The sequence below is a fragment of the Lonchura striata genome, chromosome 9, assembly GCF_050655825.1.
Source record: "Lonchura striata isolate lonStrDom1 chromosome 9, ASM5065582v1, whole genome shotgun sequence".
Taxonomy (NCBI): domain Eukaryota; kingdom Metazoa; phylum Chordata; class Aves; order Passeriformes; family Estrildidae; genus Lonchura; species Lonchura striata.
In genome coordinates this window covers 23,641,589-23,655,628 of record NC_140711.1, presented here as the reverse complement: position 1 = coordinate 23,655,628, position 14,040 = coordinate 23,641,589, and the positions used below count along the sequence as shown (strand labels likewise).

The window sequence follows — 14,040 nt, the reverse complement described above, 5'->3', positions numbered from 1 at the left end:
TTTAGTCAGAAATGCAGTGATGTTCAGACAGGGAACAGAATGGTCCTGAGGGGCTGCAGGCAGAGCTGGTGGCTGGCAATGTCCCTGTAGAGGGAGGAGCAGCGAAGGGAGAGTGGTGCAGCCACCTGGAGCATCCATTCCATCATCAGATGTTTGTTAAGAATGTTAAAACAATTGTGCTTTAGACTAAAATGGCTCTTCCCAGCTGAGGCATGAGAGTGTCCTCTCTTGTCATTTGTTACAAGATGTGGGATTTGAAATTCTTGAGAGGTTGTAAAGGTCCTTCAGGACTCTTGTAATGAGGTAATTTTAGACTATGAGTCAGTGTGTGTGGTGCATCCGTCGTTGGTTATCAAAGCACCTCACTTCAAAATTGCTTGGTAAATGTCCACGGGGCAGGAAGAGATTTCTCCCATTGTATTTAGTAACAACTCTTTGGTTTGGGGAGTTGGCAGCTGCCCTTTAGCTTCTTACGTGATATGACTTCAATAAATTCTAAGACTTTTCTGGGTTTTAGTTACTCTGCCTCTGTGTTTGCTAAAAGATGTTGATTAGAACTGGTAGAACTGTGCAACACATATTCCACTGTGTTGCAGTGGAATATCTGCGTTGCATAGTTTCTTGCAAATTTAATGTGTGCTTGGAAAAGCCAAAATTAAGGGCAGGAGGATTTTGTGTGCTGCTGAAGTGCTTTCTTAAGTCCTCAAGAATTGATCACCTGTACAGATCTGTGGTAGAGGGTAGTGTTAGTGAAAGGCCTCACATTTCCATTCCAAGTTCTCAGTTCAGAGCACAGCAGAATAGAAGAGATGGTAAATAATTTGTTAATGCTGGTGCTTTGTTAGGCTTACCTCAACACATTGTGCAACAACTTGATCTTTTAGTTGTTTTTTCTCCCCCCTTTTTCATGCTGTGCATGTCGTCAGATATTGAAACCTAACAGGCAAATGGTAAGAGTTTAGAAAAGGAGGAGATACAAAATATTGTATCTGTTATTTCATAGGATTAAAGGACGCAGCATCTGCAGTGTAAATGTGTTCAAAAATAAAATGGTGGCAAGAACCTGTGCGTGTTTTGCATTCTAACTCTGACCATTGAGAGCAGTGTTAGCAAAGACACTTTCTTTCACAGGTCACTCAGGAGAAGTTTAATTTTGCTTTTAAGATGAATATTGCAGCAGTTAACAATAAGCACATTACTTGTTAACCATTGCTTTTGGTGGGACAAGTAAATCCAAGGCTTCAAGAAGGCATGTTATCACAAAGATCTTTAAAATTATCAGTAAATCCAGACTCATGGCTGCCTCTGTTTTGTACCTTATATATAGATGAGAGAAGTGGGTGTGAGATCTGTCCTCAGGCTGTTGGGATTTTCTGTCAGAGCTCTGCAACAAGAACTACAACTGTGTGAATCCCAGTTCTGTGCCCCTGTGCTGTCCTGACACATTTAGCTCTAGGATGACCCTGGTTGTCTGTCTGCATGTGGTACCTTCCTCCTTGCTTGCTTAGTCTGCTACCAGTAAATCCAGTTCTGAGGATTTGGTCATTGTTCAGTTTGTCAGTGGCAAAAACAGCTGTGAAACAGCCACAGCTTCCCTGTGATCCCCCAGCCAGGGAGACCTGGTGTAGAATGGCAGACCTGAGTAGCATGTGTGTAGATAGATACGACTTCAGCATCCCTGCTTGGTTGTCAGAGCTGAGATTTTATTGTTGTAGACCTTGTTCAGAGTTTTGATAGTTTAATTTATGAGCACAAGAGAATACAAAAGTGACAGATTTCAGTGTTTCAGAATTAGAGCTTAATTTTGTGTTTCTTAGCCTTGAAACAAAGTGTCTTTTCCTTAGAATTTTCTTTATAAAATACAATGGCACCATTATTTTTGAATTGTATAATTGTGCTTGAGGTTAAAAGTGAACCTTCATTTGATGCTGCATGTTTAAAATTATCTGGAAGTATTTAAACTCAAGTGTTTTGCACTTAAAGTGAATACCTTCCACCCAATATTTCCTTTCTATTGGACGCTTATAATTGATCAAATTGGTATCTTCATTTCCCTACCATTTCATATTACTTTTTTGACCTTTTTTTTTTTTTTCATATTTCATGTAGCCTTTGTGGTGATTTGTTTTGAACCAAAAAGAAAGATGACTTGGGAGTTGTTAACTATGCTCTTATAATAACCTGTATTTTTTCAAGTAGTTTGTGTTGTAGCCTCCTTGCTTTTTTCATGATGATTACTTGTCACAAGCTTATGTCTTATATCTTTAGTGTAGATGACTTGAGAATAATTTAACTTACTGTGAATGCCCTTAACTGATGTTTTTTTATTCCATGATTTTTGCCTTGCCATTTTCTTAGATGTTTGGGAACTGGACATTTGGTACTTTGGTCTTCACCGTTATGGTTATAACTGTTACGATGAAGGTATGATATCACACTGACTGCTCTTTGGGTCTGGATGTGTAGGCAAATATGTAACAAAGCAGTAATTTTAAATTTATTCCAAAGTTACTGATCCTTGGGGGTTCCAGACCTTTATGTTTAGTTTCAACAGTGGTTGAAATTTTTCTTTAGTTTTTGTGTGTTACAACAATATTTAGTGTTTGGGGTGGAAGTTCATCAGTGTGTTCTGACTGGTATTTATAGTTTCCTGTGAAGTGGGTGGAAAACAGAAGCTCACTGAAGTTATCTCTGTTTTAGATGGCACTAGAAACTCACTTCTGGACATGGATAAACCATTTTGTTACGTGGGGATCCATTGTATTTTATTTCATATTCTCCTTGTTTTACGGGGGAATTATCTGGTAAGTGATTTTCCCCCCATCCTTTTTATTACATGTAATATCATGAAGCTAAAAACCACAGAATTACTATGTTCCACCACTTTGTTCTGAATTTTGTGATAGTTTTGTGATAAAAAGGCTTTAAATCTAAGACTGCCACTTGCTTTTGCTGATTTTTTGAAAAATTTAAGTGCTGTTGTGCTGTCCTATGCTAAAGGACACACAGTATCTGTCTCTTACAGCCTGTAACTATAAAGGTATTTTTAAGAAGTGAATAGGTTCCCAGAGGAATCTATGTTCCTCACCTATGTAATAGGTGAATAATTGCAACAGAAATAAAGAAGAGGGGGTTTGAATCAATAAAGCAAAGTATTTTTGCTTGTAATTTGGAGTCTGAAGGGATAGATGGGTGATTGATTATCTTCAACATAATTTAAATCTAAATCGGAATGTTTTTCCTCCAAAGTTCAGTACCCTTTTTCTCTGGAGCTCACTGGCAGGTCAGGTCCAACAGGTTGCTGGACTCCACATGGCCATGGTGCAGTTGTGACTGCATCCTGAGTCTCTCTGCTTGGAGTAAAATAAGATACACTTGAGACAGCCTGTGCTGTACTTCTGTTTCTAGAAGTTCTTTTTAGTAATTGCCACTTCTTTTAACTTTTCAGGCCATTTTTACATACCCAGGACATGTACTTTGTATTTGTTCAACTGTTGTCAAGTGGTTCTGCTTGGTTTGCCATAATCCTCATAGTAGTTGCTTGTTTGTTTATTGATGTTGTGAAGAAAGTGCTGTACAGACATCTGCAACCAACAAGTACTGAAAAAGCTCAGGTAATGTTATGCTTTTGTATCCAACTTGCCCAATAGTTGCCCTCTTACATTACTGTCATGTTTAGTGCAGTGTTCTCATTTTGAAATACACTTGTTAATTTCAAATTACAAAAGTGAGCACACCATTTTACAAGTCACTAATGTTTGTGTTAATAATTGGTAATAAAAAGAATAGAATTATTTATGAAGGTGTCGCTCAGTCTTTTGCATCTCAGATTGCAGCTGTATGAAAGGGTCACACTGCACATTTTTATACTGCTTTATAGAGGGTAACTTCTTGTCTAGGTATTAGAAGTATTAGAAGCTACTCCTCTAATTGGCACTGAATATTTCTTAAAATGTGATGGAAACAGAAATTGTAAAAATTACTTTAGTAAAACTTGTTTTAATTATTATTTCTTAAATCTCAATAATTTCATATGTTGTGCATTTTATTGTTGATTCTGTAGTTAAACCTAACTACCCATGTGATAGTTTCACAGATTCACAGATTCATAGACAAGGTCTAAAGTTATGCTGTGATAATGGAATCTCCCTTTTGCCTGACACAGCAAAAACATCCTTTCAATCATTCTGGTGAGATTAGACTGTCTTTTACGTAAATATCTCATCTTTGAGTATTTTCTTCTTTTTAGAGAATGTTATGGAGAAGTTATCCTGACCTATTATTCTAATAGTAACTGTCTCTCTGGTTTCAGTTTTCAACATTTTATATTTTTATACTTCCTTTGCTAAACTGAGCAAGTTTCTATTACCATTTTTGTTTTTCTCACAGGTTTGTAATCAAGTGAATTTTAGCACTGATAGGTAGATTGGACTTGCATCTTCAGTCAAAAAGGTTGCTTTAGAATCTTTTCATCATTCATGTGTTTCTCCTGTAATTTTCACCCTTCTTCAACCTCATCTTGAATTTTGGATTTCACCAGTGGACACAATATTCCAGTACAGCAGACACCAGTGCCAAGTACCAAAATAATGGGTCCCCAGCTATATTCAGATTACAGAATAACATACATCAATAACCTGTTGTCTTCTGCATCTTCTACACATCTGCAGCTGGTGATGTTGGTTTCTTTCAGGTTATTGATGAGAGGTCAATTAGTATAGAGCCAAAAATAGTGAAAGTGTATGAAGAACCCAGTTGACAAAGATATCCCATGCACAGTGATGGTCTGAAACCTCTCAGCAGCTTTCTGTCCACCTGTGTGCCAGATGGATTTTGTGGTGTCCTGATTGCTTAATGCAAGTGGCACTGAGCTCTGTGCATGCAGAACTGCTGACTGCAGTGCATCACTGCTGCTGTCTTTATCAGTGCTGCTATCTTTAGCATCTAACCTTGTAATTACTTGGATGTGAGTGCATGTTGATTTACTTAAATTATATTATCCTTCTAATATGTGTGTTTAAAAAAAAAATCCGTGTGAGACTTTCTCTTAATTTGCCTAGGATCAACATCAAGCTGACAAGTCTACCTAGCCAAAATATCCCACTAGACCCTTTTAAAAATTGGAATATTGGCTGCTTTATCCTGTCTTGGAATTTAGTAGCTAAAAGCCAAAGTAAATAACTACTGGCTTTCATAAAACTGTTCAGATAGACCTGGTAAGGCTCTGGATTGCACATTACTGCACTTCTTGGGTTAGAGTGACTGTAGGCAATGATATTTGCCTATCTTTTTTTCTCTCCTCAAAAGCTAGTGGCAGTATTTATCAAAACACTCTCTTTCCTTCCTTGCTGTACATCACCTGTTGCTGTCTGGCACAGTATTGGTGTGGTTCTTGAGTTTTTTCATGTTCTTGAAGTGCTTGAATTAAAACCCTAAAAGCCATGTGGATTTTCCTGCCTTTATCTATATACTTCTGCTACATTCTCTTGCTTTAGGACTCCTTTCTGAAGATTTTTTGGGTTCAGTTTAATGCCATTACAGCTGTGCAAAGACACAATAGGACTTTTTATTAGGACTTTTTAAGAAGGAATCTTGATGAATATCTAACTCCTTTCCTGTGGCTATAGTTGGATTCTTGGCCATGGGGATTTTGCTTTGTGCATCTCTATTAGTTATATTTCTTCTTTTTCCTTATTTGCTTTCTACTTTGCATTTGACAGAGTCAGCACTGAGGTCTCTGTTGACCAAAATACTGTCTTGTCACTGAAAATTCTTAATTCCTCATGCTGCCAAGTCAAGGTATCTGAAATGTGATTTGACCACAAGTTCTTCTTCAGCAGCTATCCAGTGGTTTCTTTTTGTGTGTCTGATTGTGAAATTATAGCGACAAATGTACTTGGAAAAAGAAGGTGCCTCTTTGTTCCTTTCTTGAAGTTTAATCTTTTAAGATTTTCCTACTCTTGCTTTAATGGGCCAGTCAGTTCTACTGGATTTCATTCACTGTTCCTACAGTGGGGAATTGGATGTTACTGTAGACGAGCAGCTGATCAGCTCAGCACATGTGTTGTCAAGAAGTGATAGAATGCTTCTTTTATGATCATACCTCATAATTTGTGTTTAAAATTCCTAGTAAATATTTTTCTTTCTGTTTCCAAGCAGAGGAAGAGACTGACTTTCAGATAAAAAGGGTTTGGAGAATATCTTTGTCCTAAAGACTAAGAGTGATGACTGATGTTAGTGAATTCTGTGAAAGTCATTGAAGGAGTAAATATGGAACTTTGTGTATTATCTTTTAAAACTACTTTTCATAGTGTAGGTACACTCCACTAAACATGTTTTAATTACTCATTTTTACTTGTAGGACTACATTGGTATATTTTCATATTGGAGGAAAGAAAAAGCTTGGTTTATAGTTACTGTGCTTTTATTATGGCAAAATTAATTGTTACATTCCCTAGTTCCCTGTTTTTAAATTGAAGCTTTTTAGCTTATTTGTTTCTGCCTGCCATAATTTAAATTCCAAACTAATCCCAGGAGCAGTGAGCAAAACACACATTTCTCAACTGAAAATGCTTGCCCCTATTGTTTTAATTTTTGAGAAATATTTTGTGTGTGACTTACCTTAGTGCTCTGAATTCACTGTATCAGTAGGAATCTTTCTTACTTTGATTTTTTATCTTTGTTTTAGTATAAGGTGATAGCATCAAGTGTGAGTTTGTTAGATGTTATATGTAGATAAGTTATTCATAAGAGAGCAGAGAAATTTAACTGACATGAGAAAGAAATTTGATAGGCTTTAAAATGTAAATATTGTTCTTTCACAGCAACTTAAATCTCAGTCATTCATTTTAGGAAACTAAAAATTAAAAATTTGACAGGCAAGCATGAGTTGACTTTTATAGAGGATGAGCTTGGTTGACTTTGTTCCTTAATGCACTGTATTTTATTTTAGTTTTTACGTGTTTCGAGGGTTTTTTGCTGTCCTAAAGAAAAGCTACCTTATGTTTCACTGAGGTCAGTTGCCCTGAAGTAGTTTGTGGGCAATTTCTCAATATAGATCTGTTACAGAATCATACAGGTGAAATTGGACAGTAAGGTAAAACGTGAATCAAAATATGAATCTTTGGGTAAAGATAAATTACAGCACTACTGAGGAGAGAAAACAATGCAGAATAAAGGTGTCTGGTAAAGCACAGATGTAAAAGTGTGTAGGCCTTTTCTCTCAGTCTTAAAGCAAAGGTACTTTAAGAATGGTCCTGCCAAGCAGTGACTGGCTGTGATGGTCCCAGGAGCTGTCTTGAAGGTACCAGGCTCGTGTTCTGTATATGATGTGTATTCCACTTAAATAACAATGTGTTGTCCTGTGTCTTTCTCTTAGAAAATTACTGCTGCTACTTACTGACATGTATGTTCCATCCCTTCTCTGTCCAATTGTAGATGTACTCCAACAGAGTTGCTTTAAGTGACGAGTTCATCGCACTGCAGCCATTGTCCAGGGCAAGGAATCAGCTGAGCAAAATTAGGTAGAGTAGGAGGGACAGTTCCTCATCAACTCTTATGCATGCTCAAGGTGAACTAACCAGTGCTGAGAGAGATGGGAAGAGGCATGAATATCTATCTATTAGTGGGGTGAGAGGGCAATACGTGTAGCGCAGAAACATTCAGTTTGGTGATTTCTTGGCTTTGCTCTGTGTTTCTAAGCCAAATGCTTCTCCTAAGTAGCATGTGTTGGACGTGCTTTTTTTTTTTTTTTTTTTTTTAGGAAAAAACATCCCTAGCATGATGTTCAACTTCCAGAATAAGGATCAGCTGTTCTTGCATCCATTTTTAAATAACTGTAGTTTCTAGCATGGTTATAATGCTTTTGGTTTCTTTATGATAAAAATTAACAGCACATTTTGCATGCTGGATAATTTCAGCTTTATAAGGCTGTGACAGGAAGATCCATGTACTTCAGGCAAAAATTTATTGCAAGTTATTTGCCCATTTTAATTTGCTTTCAGTTGTGTGGAAAGAGCAGATAATGTTTGAAGCTTGGGTGCGTCCATACCCTTGTGCAGCTGAGGCTTTTTGTGTCTGTTTTGTGCAGCTATAAAGTGAGTGTTGTTTGTTTTCAATGTGTATAGATACATATTCCTAAAGGCATTTGGCTACAAAGTCCCAGAAAATTATTCAAAACAAGATCAAAACATACATGTGTCTGTGTAGGTAAAACATGATTCTGCAGCTCTTCAAATGCACCGAGTTCAGCACATGAAATGCTGTCAAATGCTGATTCTCTTTTGTAAGACTTAAGCATTTATATGCATCAGTAATGTCTGTCTGTTTAATTCCACACCCTACAGCAAGAATTAATGCAAAGATCTGATTACTTTTAAATATTTTTCAAGGTGACTTTGTTGTTAAAAATGTGCAAATAGGTGCCTAGGGAACCAACTAACCTACATTTTAGGGATTTAATTGCTGTTTGTTAAACCAAAAGAGAGAAGTTTTGTATTTCCTCTGAGAGTGCACTACAACTTTACAAGGCAAAAGTTGAAATGGCCATTGTGTTGTAGTGTTAGTGACCCCAGTGGGAAACACAACACCTTGGATTTTCAAACTCCCAGGGTGAGGGGGGTGGGCCAGTTTTATTTTGTTTTGTTTTGTTTTGAATTCAGCACTTAATAGCTTTAAAACAGGCAAAATACAGTATAGCTTTTGAAAGCTGTTAAACTTAGCAACATATTGGGGAGGTTGCTCTGCAAAAGCCTTTGCAAGTTAGCTTTTCAAATTCTTAGCTTATCTAATTCTTAGATATCTTGGTTTATGAAGTTACCTTTTAAAAACTGTGGATAAGTGTATGTAAGTTTGTTTTCTCAGTTAATTATTAAAATGAATTACATAACACATCATATCTACACCAAAAGTTTTAGAACAGAAAATTCTGTTAAAATTTCAAAAACTAAACACATCTTAATGGCTATACACCTGGATAGTCAAAGAAAAATAAAACTGTCTAGGAATGCAGCACTGTAGCCATTAAAATACTAAAACCAGGAGAATCCTTGCTAACCTGAAGCAATTTTCGTCATATTAAACTTAGGGAAGAGTTGAAAAAAAGTGAAAATCTGTTTTATCCATGAGTAACAAATGATTATGCAAATCCAATTCTCTTGTAAGTCAGAATTTTTGCACTTGAGTATCTGATAGTACAAGCACTGGTTAGTAGCTGAAGTACCTGAAGTACACTGATAGTACCTGAAGTACAAGCACTGGCTGCTTTCTAATGTGCAGTTGAGCTTGTAAAATGCAACAAGAAGCAAACAAATATTCAGGTTTCTCTGGTTCTTTATTCTGCCTTTGGACAAAGTTCAGAAGTTATCCTGTGGATCTTTGCCTAAAACAGTGAAAAGGAAAATCAACTGATAGACAGAAACTATTCACTTTACTAAACTAAATAAAATCTAATTTGGAGTGAAGAGCATGAGTTGGTTTCTATGCTTTTTCCAAAGGGCAGAGAAGGCAAGGAAAACTATAGGAGCATGAAACAAAACATCTGCCTGGTGAATATGTAGCTGTAAAGCAGCTAATCTGTCACACCTCATTTGTACATGCCCACCCAGGGATTGCATCCTTTGTGACTGCAGAATGCATGGAGGTTGATGAGCAGACCTTGGCAGGTTTTTGTTGTTTGTAAATATGTATTAAAAGTCTCGAAAGGAGCATAACTCCAGGTTAAACTGAGTTATGCCTTGTTCTGCCAAAATGCTTGCTCTTCTCTTGAGATCAGAAGACTTCTTTTATGAATGCAGATTAAAAGAGAAGTATGATTTTACAATAATTTTTTTATAGTAGGCTTCACAGTGTGCAAAAAATGTTCAAGTTTATATTGAGTACATTGGTGATGTAGGGTTAACATCTTTGAGGGGATCTCTAGGTGTCCAGGTGATTCCTGTAAGTCAGAATTGCAGTCTTGTGTGTGACTGTTAAAGTCTTGCCTCTGAACTTTCCTGTCCCTGTGGGAACATAGGATGAAGAGGAAATGAGGCAGCTCAAGCAGGTGCAGCAGGTGGTGTGCTTAGTTGGAGTCTGGCTAAGCACTGCTTTCCTTCATAGGTGTCCCTCCTGTCCTTGGAATGTGTGAAATACATACCTTAGGGTGCTATAACTGTATCTCATTCCATGTTTTTATCTGTAAAGGAAGTGTTCTGTGTGCATGCATGTCTTCTACATGTCCTGTGCTTTGTAAGAACTGTCAGAAATCTTAAGCCACATTTAAGAAGTGTTGCTTGGACAACACTTCTGATGTTTTAATTCTACTTACTGATGGGATTAACTGTGTTTACAGAGTTTTTACCTTTGGATAGTGTGTATGAACTGTACCCAGAACTGGGGAAATGTAAGAAGTCAGAAAAGGGTTTTATTTAAAGAGAAGGCTGTTGGTGCTCAGTGTTGTATCCAGGGCTCTGGAGCATTTGCCTTGTCACAGCCAAACCCTGTTCTTTCCCCATCTCCAGCCCCATGAGTCTGCTGTTGCCTGGTTTTCCCTTCACCTCAGTCCAGATTTGCTCTTTAGCTGTCTCCAGAGCTCCAGGCTCTAGGCCCTGCCTTTAAGGCCTTCAGTCCTTGTCTGTATTTTTAACTCCAGCTCCTGTTCCATAGGATTTCCCTTACAGCTTTCAGGTCTGACCCAGCCCAGCTGTGTTGTGTCAAAAGCAAAGAGCTCTCTGTTCCTTTTACAGTCTGTGTTTTCTGTAAGGAGCATGCAATTTCTGAGAAAACTGTCCCAGTGGAAGCATGAATTCCCACTAATGAGGTGTGCCAGAACATCTTGATGTGCTGCACTTTGATCAAGGGTGATCTCTTCCTTTACAGACCTGTTAATTGTTTTAGCATTGGTTGGTGTTGATCTGTTGGTTAATCTACAGAATCTGTCATAGAAAGATGAGGAAATGAGGGAAGAATGCACCTTTTTGGATTTGACTTCAGTCACAAAAGTGCACATACTACTTACCTGAAGAAACCTTTGTCTAATGACTTGGAAATAATGAAATAATTTGGCACTCGTAGGTTCATTTAATACAAAGAGTAGAAAAAGAAAAAAGTGATAAAAATTCCCTTATATTTTCTTTAAAAAATTTAAATCTAATTGTTTGGGATTTTGGTATATGGTATGTTAAGGGTTAAAGATAGAGATTTACAGTAGGGAGCAAGTTTTAACTTAGTTGTGGAATAGTAGTAACCATCTCATATCAATTTTCTAAAACATTCATGTGGCATCAGAGTGTTGGCAACTGGGACCTGGGCTCAGGAGAATACCCTGCAGTGTCCTTAACTTGGTGTACAGGATTAAACACATTCCCCATTCCTCAAAGTTCCAACTTTTCAGTGTGATTACATCTTGGGTTGAAGTGTCTGTCTTGTGGAATAGCTTGCAGTAAGACAAACTGAAATGGTCCTTTCTGTTAGAAGGGGGAAAACAAATAAAACTCCAGAATGTAAGAATTTTAGATAGGTTCCAAATTTGTTTGGTTTCCTTCTTGTAGTCTCTAGAGCACAAAAAGGCCAAACACTTTTAACACTTGGGCACTGAGAAACCACATTTGATCCACCAAAAAGTAAAATTGCCTCTTGACCTTGTAAATATGCCTCGTTCTTTCAATACCAGACCTGTAAAAGTTCTTGTAACAATGGTAACTGTTTTAAGTCAATGCAAGCATGGTGCTTTATAAGATCTCTTGCTTTTCTGTCCTTCTAGATGGAAGAAGATAAGGGTTCAGTCAGCTCAGCATGTGACTTTGCTGAAAGCAGGCACAGAGGGGAGGACAGTAGGCAGCTGCTAGACCCATCTTGCCTGCCCGACAGTTCTTACCTCCACTAGGTAGTACTCCCACTGTACCCTAATGTGTGTGTATTTATTTACATCTCTCATACAGAGACAGTCATTGAGCCATCTCCAGAATACCCATATTTTTGGCATCTACAAGAAAAATTGCATCATAGAACGTTGGAATTTTTTTTCTTTATCAAGCTGAATCATTCTTTAATTCTGCACCTCAGTTGCTTTTTGATTTATTACATCCACTGGGCCATTCTCATATGAAGTATTATGTTTATTGAGATTCCAGATCTTACCTGATAAAAATACTTTATTTGCCACCCAAATATTAGTAATATCTAGTATTTTTCTATGCTCATTAATTTTTTTAAAGCATTGTCTCTCCTGCCTTGTGTTTCCTGAGGGTTGTTTCAGGTCTCCAGGGAACATTATGCCTTCTTCCCTTGCCATGCCAGGTTTTACTTTGGTGTTAAATTACGACCATAATTGTTCTCCACAGAGAGCAAGTGAGAAAAGAAACTCTCTAGCATATATATCTTCCTTCCAGGTAGTGGATGTAAATACAAAAATCCATGTTCACCAGGCAGTGATAAACAATATATGTACATATAAAATTTAGTTAGGTTTTTTGTCGTTAATGTTCTCACACAATTTCTTTACACTTAACTGTGAGTTTGACAGAACAGAATTGTTGTTTCCAGGCTTATGTAAGGTCTTATTTGCCATTTTTTTAAAAAGTGACATTAACTTTTCCAGAAGTTGTGGTTCAAGTATGATCCTTGCTTTTTATATCTAACTTGTGAAGAAAAAGGAGATTCTCCAAAAAAGACGTTAGACCTCTTAAATCCAGAGTTGAGGGTTTGCTCCTTGGAAGCTCCTTTGGATTACTCTTGGTTCCTCATTCTAACAGTCTTGGGATAATATCAGGACTTCTGGCTTTCAGAGTAACAGATTCTAAGGAAAAAAATGCTCTGGTTCTTCTGATCCAGCATACAGCCACTGTAATGTGACTTTCTGCAGTAAATTTGAAGGTCTGCTTGACCATTACAGATTAACTAAATATTCTGTTTGAAATCCTGAATGTAGCACTGTTGCAGTTTTGTATTGCTGTGGCCACAGCTGTGAAGGTCGCTCCATCTGCAGCAGGGGGTTTGCCTGCTGACCTCCAGATGGGAATTCCTTCTGCTCTGTGTAATCTCTTGTGTCACAGTTCTGGGAGCACAGTCTGAGGTGGCTCTGAATGTCGTATTTGCTGGTACTGCAGTGCTGCAAAGTGTGCTGTTCCTGATTCTGGCATTTTCTGTGGCACTGCAGCTGGGACCAGTCATGGTGGCCATCACGTGAGGGTATTCAGGGACTCAGGCTCTGTTGAGGTGTATTTTGTTTTGTTTTGTTTGTCTTTTAACCAGAACCCTTTTCAGACTTGCAAAATCTTCTGTTTCTGCCTCTCAGGTACAGAAGTTCATTGTCACAGTAAATGTTCCTTCTGTGTCCCAAAGACTCCCCAGATGAGTGTGTGAGTTAAAGTGTGTTCTGCCTGTACTCAGCCACGGGCTCTGAGGTGCAGCATCCACAGGATCGGGGGCTCTGTTTGTAGAGGATCCTGTACATTCCAACAGCTGCTCAGTGACACTTCTGTGACCATCACAATGAGAGTTGTGATGGGAAGGAAGGTCTGGAGGGGCTGTGGGGAATGTGGCACGCGGCTGAGGTAAGGGACAGGCACAGAAGAAGGTGCATGGAAACAGTTCTGCATATGTTCCTCCTTATCCTACCAGCTGGGATTTTTCTCTTTATTTCCAAAAGCCTCTTGTTTCTGTTAGCTGCCTCTTTGTTGTGTGGCTGCTCTGCTGTTGTAAAGCTGTAAATGTGCCCAGCTGCCTGTTTAGAGGGATTGGGAAAGAGAGTGTGGCCACTCATATAGTAAACTGTTCCCATAGGGAACTCTCGAGGTTCTTTGCTTTCCTTGCAGTTTTTGGCAATTGTGTGTGGTGTGGAATAAATGGGGGCTCAAAACTAGAATTTTCAGGTAACCCTCAGTGACCTTTGGCGTCACAGTGAAAAGTTGTAGGAAGGTCTTAAGTGAGCTATATCCTGTCATGGACTAAGATGCCTCCTCCCAGAATTCTTTCTCCTGGCGCAAGGAGAAGGTAAAGTTCAGCCTCTGTGTTTAGTATTTGTTTAACAGGATGCTCTCATGGAGAGTTTAAAATTAAATT

The 14,040-nt window shown here is 38.1% G+C and overlaps 1 protein-coding gene across 10 annotated transcripts in view; it reads left to right on the top strand.

Annotated features, from left to right (window-relative positions):
- Positions 1-14,040, top strand: part of ATP11B (ATPase phospholipid transporting 11B (putative)) — a 65,858-nt gene that overhangs the window by 42,322 nt on the left and 9,496 nt on the right. For 4 of the 10 annotated variants that reach the window (XM_031505619.3, XM_021543613.3, XM_021543561.3 and 1 more), the window contains exons 26-28: positions 2,359-2,424; positions 2,701-2,804; positions 3,449-3,614. In XM_031505619.3, the coding sequence (XP_031361479.1) occupies positions 2,359-2,424; positions 2,701-2,804; positions 3,449-3,614 (336 nt within the window). Of the gene's footprint in view, positions 1-926; positions 2,333-2,358; positions 2,425-2,700; positions 2,805-3,448; positions 3,615-7,437; positions 7,524-11,740; positions 11,864-14,040 lie in introns of those variants that run through there. The other 6 variants (XR_014957234.1, XM_021543586.3, XM_021543578.3 and 3 more) reach the window with 4 other exon arrangements.